Source organism: Actinia tenebrosa, unplaced genomic scaffold (genome assembly GCF_029948245.1).
Source record: "Actinia tenebrosa isolate PJP-AT-01 unplaced genomic scaffold, QUT_ActTen_1.0 PGA_scaffold11__36_contigs__length_13525064, whole genome shotgun sequence".
NCBI lineage: Eukaryota > Metazoa > Cnidaria > Anthozoa > Actiniaria > Actiniidae > Actinia > Actinia tenebrosa.
The window spans coordinates 9968221-9976852 of NW_028292571.1; the positions used below are offsets into that span (position 1 = coordinate 9968221).

General features: G+C 37.2%; 1 protein-coding gene across 1 annotated transcript; it reads left to right on the plus strand.

The window, feature by feature from the left end:
* On the plus strand, positions 1-8632 carry LOC116290999 (hatching enzyme 1.2). The gene is made up of 10 exons (XM_031698121.2): positions 1-106; positions 1168-1326; positions 2101-2224; positions 3100-3191; positions 3935-4018; positions 4562-4701; positions 4940-5033; positions 5951-6043; positions 6524-6631; positions 8422-8632. The coding sequence occupies exons 1-10, from the start codon at positions 61-63 to the stop codon at positions 8523-8525; spliced, it is 1044 nt and encodes a 347-aa protein (XP_031553981.1). The 5' UTR covers positions 1-60; the 3' UTR covers positions 8526-8632.

An 8632-nucleotide genomic window follows, 5' to 3' on the forward strand; every position in this document is an offset into this window, starting at 1 on the left:
AGGAGCAGTTGGTAAAGGACTTTGAGAATACTAGATCTTTGGGCTGTGGATGCTGAAAAGATGATCTTGATTCTTGTACTCGCTCTTTGTGGTTTGACCACAGCAGGTATGTCGAAAATTAAACTTTTTTTGGTGTATTGTTCTCTCCTGCTTCTAGGAAGGGTTGGAGTTGAGTTTGTTTGATGTGTTGTTCTCTCCTGCTCCAGGAAGGGTTGGAGTTGAGTTTGTTTGATGTGTTGTTCTCCCCTGTTCCAGGAAGGGTTTGAGTTGAGTTTGTTTGATGTGTTGTTCTCTCCTGCTCCAGGAAGGGTTGGAGTTGAGTTTGTTTGATGTGTTGTTCTCTTCTGTTCCAGGAAGGGTTTGAGTTGAGTTTGTTTGATGTGTTGTTCTCTCCTGCTCCAGGAAGGGTTGGAGTTGAGTTTGTTTGATGTGTTGTTCTCTCCTGCTCCAGGAAGGGTTGGAGTTGAGTTTGTTTGATGTGTTGTTCTCTCCTGTTCCAGGAAGGGTTGGAGTTGAGTTTGTTTGATGTGTTGTTCTCTCCTGTTTGAGTTGAGTTTGTTTGATGTATTGTTCTCTCCTGTTCCAGGAAGGGTTTGAGTCGAGTTTGTTTGATGTGTTGTTCTCTCCTGTTCCAGGAAGGGTTTGAGTTGAGTTTGTTTGATGTGTTGTTCTCTCCTGTTCCAGGAAGGGTTTGAGTTGAGTTTGTTTGATGTGTTGTTTTTCCTGAGTCGTGACGGTTTTTCTCCAGGTTCCCCAGTGTTTTTTGATTGAGTAGAGTTTGTAGCTGTTTGTTTGATGTGTTGTTCTCTCCCGTGCCACGAGGGTTTTTCTCCAGGTTCTCTAATGTTCCTTTCTCCGTAAAGATCAACATGTGAGTTGAGTTTGTTTGATCGACATGTTGTTCTCTTCTGTGCCTCTCCGGTTTTTCCTCCCTCCATTAAAATCAACGTGCGAGTTGTTAGTCTTAAATCGTGAATGTAAAATTGTCAATTGTGAATGTGGTAGTGCGAGTGGAGCGAACGAGCTAACGAAAGAGGGGGGAATGACGCCGGGTATATATATTAAAACAAATTTACGTAAGAATTAGCGCGTACAATGACATTTACTGGTTGAAATTACAATGGAGTTATATAAAGTCAATACCTTTTTTATGAATTCTTGTTTCAGTGGATCATGGCATGTACGACCCTAACCTTTTCGAAGGAGATATGCTTCTGACGCCCGAACAGAAAGCAGCAGTCTTGCACGGAGTGAACGGACGTGCCTCTGTTAACACTAAACTATGGCCTGATGCTGTTCTACCCTACACCATTGATGCTAGTCTAGGTTCGTAGCACCAACTACGTAAAACCCTGGGAAATGCACTCGGGAAATGAGGGTTTCAATGCAAGCTGAGTCGAGTGCGTTCTCCGAGAGGGATTATGGGTCAAGTATTTTTGGATTAGAATTTCAGGGTCTGAGTACAATTTAGATTTCTCGTGTTGAATGAACTAGATTAGGCCCTTTGCAGCTAAACAATCACGTACTGATTAATTCACTGAGAGCAAATGAATGAACATTTTGATTCCCAAGGGTGAAATTTACTGGTGAGCAAACAAACTTTCTACAACCTGTTTCGAGAGATCGTAATAAAACTGCATTTCGTAACACACTGGATACACATCTTTTCATTCAGTTCTTTACAAGTAGCTAAAAAGAATCACCAATTTAATATAAAAACATAAATTTTGCCCTCCAGTATAGACACGTGACCGTTAACTGCAAAGGGCCTATTCCACCATGAATGATTTCAACTAGCAGTATTTACGATCAATTTACTGAGAATAAATAATTAATATTATTTCATGGGTTCTCTTAGAAGAATCATGGAATATGCTAATCAAAATATGATGCTTAATCCTCAATTCTGATTGGTTGACCTTGAGTTTGTTCTAAAGGTCAACTCAGCTGGTACCAGTGTCTTGTGATAGAAAAAGTGTCCAGTTTGACTTGGTCCCCTTGAGGTTGGACAAATAATCAGCAGATAATATTTAATAATTTATAATTAATAAATAATATTTAATAATCAATAGATAATAATGAATGGCTTTATCTTTACAGCAAATGATGCACGTGGTATGCGGGCCATCCGTGCTGGCATGAAGCTTTGGACCGATTCTACTTGTGTTCGATTCAAACCCAGAACCAATGAACGTAACTACGCTCATTTCTACATTGGAGGAGGGTAAGTTATGTCTAAAGTTTCTCTGTTTTGTTCATAAATACAGACAAACTTATAGCTATTAAGAAAATTAGTGAAGATTTTATTGCATGTGGCATCGATCGGTTGCAAGCATTGCCAAGAGAGTCAAAAGACAAAAACATGGCGGCCATTTTGGTGCCGTTAACAATGGATCCAAATTAGAAATATTTTGTTAAACTGCACCAACGTTTTCCCAAGAGGCCGCGATGACGTAGCGTACAATCGAAGAACACCAAGCCCAAACTGTACAATGGAGGATAAAATATCAGCGAAGGTCGAACATAAAATTTTTCTAAACCGGCACGTTTTCTCGGCATATTTTCATTTGTGCTCTGACATTAATTTACATTAAAGCTTAATAAGTGAAGTAATATGCAACATACAGTATGCACCAAAACTAACAAACCTTTTTTGAAATAGCTGTACACAAGCTAGTCTACTCTCGTTTATCAGTTATCTGATTCACAGATGCGCTTTACTGCGATTTTTATAAACATGCGAACTCTATGACGTCTGTGAGCTGCACGCTGAAATTTCCATCAAACCTAATCAGTCGATACCTTTCATATTTTTGACTGGCGGCAGCGAAAAACCAAATTTCAGCGTGCAACTCGTAGAGACAGAGTTCCCATGTTTATTGCAGTAAAAATACCGTATTATTATTATCATTATTACAATATAAGCATTAAATATATTATATTTCCGTTGTAGTTTTGAAAAGCATATCTTAGCAATGTGCTATTCCAGGCAGAAAGAGAGAACCGTTCTATTCAGAGCGTTTTGCAAATGGTCTTATTGATAAAATCTAGGACTTGCACCAACACTTTATTTAATTTGAACCATTATCTTGTTGGCAGATGTTCATCGCATGTCGGACCAATTGGAGGAAAACAGTATATCTCTCTTGCCCGAGGATGTTGGATGCCGAGTATAGTATCCCATGAGATTGGTGAGTTTCAAATACAATTGTTATGAATAGATCTAATCCACTGTTTTCCCATTTCAGACCACGTGTCATTCTCTAGAATATTATTCCTTTGTTTAGCGGTTGCGCATGAGAAAACACATGAATGTGGATACAACTCAAGCATAGACTCTTATCAAGACCACGTGTCAATCCCTAGAGTATAGTTCTTTGTTTAACGGTTGCACATGAGAAGACACACGAATATATATAACTCAAACAAAGAAACTTATTCTCTTCAATGACACGTGGTCTAAAATGGGCAAAACATTACGCCCTAGTGGAATAGATCCATAGATCCATAGACCTCTTTATCTTTCCCTTGCGAATAAGATTCTTCATTTAATATTCATGTATCTTCTTGTGCGCGTCCGTTAAGCAAAGAAGTTGATACTCAGTTCTGACAGGGGATTGTCCTAAGTCTAGCTGTTATTTTAAGCCCTTCGAGAGGGCAAATTATGTGATTCCGCGCATGCTATCGAGAAGCAACAATGTTACATTGAAATTCATTTTGTGTATGACAAGCTCATCTATTTAGGATACAAAACACGTATAGTTTTGAACAAACTGCCCAAAACAGCTACAAAAGTGCAGAGAACAAGCTTTGAATATAAATTTTATAATTTTTCTACGCGGTGACAAGGCATACATAATTTACAATACTCAAAAAATAAATTGGGCATATTAAAGCAATGCAATTTAGATTGAATATTTGTTTATTTTTGAAGGTCACTGTCTTGGCTTCTTTCACGAACAGTCTCGACCTGACAGAGATAACTACGTGACAATTATTTGGAATAACATTCCCCAAGGTAAGATCAACACGAAAGGATTATATAAATAGATGGATGAATATAAAGCTGTTGTTTATGTGGCCCTCAACATTATATTCATAGTCGGTAAGCTTACCTTGTTTGAAAGTAAATATAGACTTCTTTGGGATGATTTTTCCGCCATTTCAAGCTTTGAAATATCGAAAATATGAATAAAAACTGTGACAGATATTCAGCGAACAAACACTTGAAATTTTGTTCACCATCTTGAATTTAGCTTAGAAACCTGGCTTTTGACAAAGGAAGCCCAAAGCTACACAGGGTTCCCGCATAAACGACAATATGTTTAAAAGTTTGATTAAACTTTCCCATATTGTATCTACGCTCAATTGTTTCATAGATTATTGAAAACCACTCTACTTCTTGGGAATGAATGTCAATTGGGACGACTTGAGGACTGTTTCCTTTTCCAGTCACGACAGTGCTATCCTTCCTTCCTTTCTTTTTATATGATTTATGTTTTGTAAAATTATAATACAACAATTGTGACAAATAAACTAAACTAAACTAATCTAATTTAAGCTATGAGGTTCAACTTCAACAAGCTTAGCAGTTCCCAGATCGATTCGCTTGGTACTCCATACGACTATGCATCTGTCATGCACTACGATAGAACAGCCTTTGGCTCTGGACGGGAAACCATTCGACCAAAGCAAGCTGGAGTAAGTATAGAAATAGAGAGAGAGAGAGAGAGAGAGAGAGAGAGAGAGAGAGAGAGAGAGAGAGAGAGAGAGAGAATGCAGCTATTTCGCTTATTCAAAATAGATTGAGGAAGGTTTTGTTGCATATTGCATGTTGCATATCAAGTAGAAAGTAGGCAACAAGTTTTTAATCATGTTCATGAAAGTCATACTCCAGTTTACTTTCTTTCACTGATGCATATATTTGATGATATTCCAGGTTACTCTTGGCAACAAACGTGGACCCACAGCCATTGATATCAAACAGATGAATCTCTTGTACAAATGTAGTGGTGGAGGCGGCGGAGGAGGAGGTAATACGCGTGCGCGTGCGTGCTGTAAGCAGTCTTAATGAACTCATGAATAATTCATGAGGAAAACACAATAGAAATCATAACCGTGAAGAGTGTTGTAAATCAGATATCGTGTTCATTTGCATAAACTTTAACTTGGATTTTCTTTGGCAGATTCATTTTTATCTTGAAAATTTTAGTAATTAAAAAAAAAAATCTAACCTAGACGTTTGCCATATACAATATTCGTGTCCTTGTTGCACGCGGAAGTTGACAAAACACGAGAGAAGTGTTAAAAACTTTATAGTTTCCTTGCATGTGACGTCAAAGGAGCTCAATTTGGAGGACAAAACGAAAGAATTTCAATTTCATGAGAATTGAAAACCTATTGTTATATGCACCAAATTAAGCTGCTTTCCAACGGACAGCAAGGGGTCTATAGTTCAAACTTAATTAATACGAAGTATTTGCTTTCATTGTGACCATGTGTTTGGAGAAGAACTAAATTGAGCGGTATTTTTCAACACTTCTAGATTGTTTTACCACTCTCAAAAAACTCTATAAGTTCATGCAGTACTGCTAGAATGCAAGTGTATTGTTTCTTTTATGAAATACAAATTACATAAGCCGTTATTTCGGATTGATTGATGCAAGTGAAAGTGCCCGCGCGTGCTGTTTGGTTTTATTAAGCACGATACGATGCATATCATATTAAGAGTTATTTTCTAAACGAATATAAGAAAGCATGAAATGCGCGCGCAGGAGTTATACTTCTGTTACTTTAGACGTACAGTTTATGCATGCGAACGGATAATTAATGCTAGATGCTATCGATGATACTTGATGTGTTACGCTAAAGATAAGATAACAAAAATAATAATGAAATAAATAAATGAAAATTAAATTACAATTAATTTACTAAAAAAAAATATCAACAGCAACACAAGCTCCAGTGACACAAGCTCCAGTGACACAAGCTCCAGTGACACAAGCTCCAGTGACACAAGCTCCAGTGACACAAGCACCAGGGGGTAAGATAATCTCACACACATTATGAATGTATTATCCTGTCCAAAGTCGTACATTTTTGCCTTCGCGATAAATGTAGATTTTATTTTGGTGGGCAAAGTTTGAAGCATATCTATAATATTCCATAAACACTCTAACTCGGAAAAAACTTTCTTGCAAAAAATGCCATATTTTTGGTGTTTCTTGGGAAAAGCAATGCAAAAAGCTGATCCTAGCAATAGATTTCTCTACCTTGGGCGGAATGCTTTTGCCTTTTCAGACCACGTGTCGTTCTCTTGAGAACAATATTCTTTGTTTGAGTTGTTTCTATATTGATACAAAGAAATAATACTCTAGAGAATGACACGTGGTCTGAAAAGTAAGACCATTGTACCTAAAGTTAAAGAGAAATATATATCCAAGGTGCACTACCTTCACAGAGCCCATGTCGAACGTCGACATTTTACGATGAAATTGGTCAAAGTCTTTTGGTTGTTTTGAAGGTTGTGTTGATAAAGACAACCGCTGTCCCACATGGCCTAGCTACTGCCAAACGAACGACTATGTGAAGGCAAATTGCAAGAAGACGTGCAATCTTTGTGGCGGTGGATGTAAGTACACAAATGACCACAACAAACAACTAAATTCTAACTTGTCACGATTGGGCTACCTGTGCTTTAATATAAACCAAGATATTGATGAAGCAACGGGGCTGAAAAAACGATTATTAGCGCTCATGAGTAAATTCGTGGATTCGACTGTTCCAATAAAAAATACCTATATTGAATCAATCTCAGAATCAGCTATAAAAAGAAAAAAAATAGCTTATTACGGAATTCTATCGACAAAAATTATTTAATCTTTTATGAAATGCCTAAGATTTTTTGTATGGTATGATTGTATGTAGAACTTTTCTAATGTTTGTACTTTAATGTTTTCCCCTGAAAACCGCAACCAGTTTTCGTGTTAGAGACGAAGATTTTTTCATCCCACATGTTTGTATTCTTTGCGCATGCGCATATTTTTGTCATTCTTGTAGGATGGAATTAACGCAGCATACCACAGGAAACCCATGCTTAGAAATAGCCTCATTCCCTGCATGGGGCAAAATGAGTCTACTTGTCAAATTTACATTATTAATATATGCTTATAGATGAATATTGTTATCGTTATTGTTTGAAAGAAAAGCGCGAAATTGAGAGAGAGAGACTTAATAATCAATAGACCTTCGTTGCATGGGACGTTAAAGCAGCTCAATTTGGAGGACAAAACTAAAGAATTTCAATCTCCTGAGAATTGGAAACTTATTGTTATGTCCTCCAAATTGAGCTCCATTTCGACGTGTGCAAGGGGTCTATTTAGTCACAGGTTATGGGTAGATGCATTTAACATGTTCAACCAGCTTGAGACCTTCTACTAGTTACAGTTTCACCTCCTTTAAGCTGCAGTTGCATTAAGGTGGCTGACTACTTATGAACGTTTGATTTGAGCCCATGATGTGCGCGCGTTCAAAAACCGCTGAATAATCTTCACAATTTTATTGAAGAATCACACACATTTTGAGCTTCATTAGAGCAAAACCCTCAATTAATTTTGAACGTGGACTCTATACTTTTTTTTTTTTTTTTGAGTTTATTCGAAAAAACTCCTAAAAATTTAGGTTATATAATTTTTTAAGAAAAAGTTGATTTTTCTAACACATGAAAAATAGATTTTTGTAGGGATTTTTTTTCGACTTTATGGGAGTTTTTGAGAGCACCGAAGGGGCCATAATATGTCGCTTTGTCAAAAATATCCACGTATTATTGTAGAATAATACACTAGCCGTCATTCGTACAATCTTAGAGTGTGAAAAGAACTATTACCTTATGCACCTTTTTTTTTTAATCACTTCCGGTGACGCAATTTTCGTAGGCATCCATTAAAAGCTGATTATCTCGAAAACAAGTTCGGGACACCCCATTTTTCTTTTCAGCATTAAATTTCAGGTTAAAGAAGTTTCGATTTTCAATTTTATTTCTATTTTTTTCCAAAATTGTCCGTCACCTTAAGAGCTTTACTTGTTGATGTTAAGACTATTTCCCATGATCCAGAGTCGGATCCAGGGGAGGGGTGCAGGGGGTGCGACTTTTTGCCCCTACTTCAAAGATTTAACCAATACCAAATAAGGTGTTTTCCCTTTGATTCTAAGGGGTTCACCCCTCCCTGGGTTAACTATGTACGCTGCACCCCTCTCTGAACAAATTTCTGGATCCGCTCCTGTGATCCTCAGCGTTCTCAACTTGCTAGGTATTTGATTGGTTACCAACTTTATCAAAATATAATTTGAGATATTACAGTAATATGCAGTGTACGTAGGTTATATATTAGATTTTAAAATGTCTTCTTAATTCTCTTTCAGCTTGTCAAGATACAGATAGACGCTGCCCGTATTGGCCAAGGTACTGCAAAACTAATGCCTATGTGCAAAAGAACTGCAGAAAGACTTGTGGATTATGCAGTTAGATCAACCACACTTCATCAACACTATGGATTATTCACATGTAGTTGACAATATACCTATATATATGAATAAATGATCTTGACGATTCAATGATCTTAGCCAATCAGAA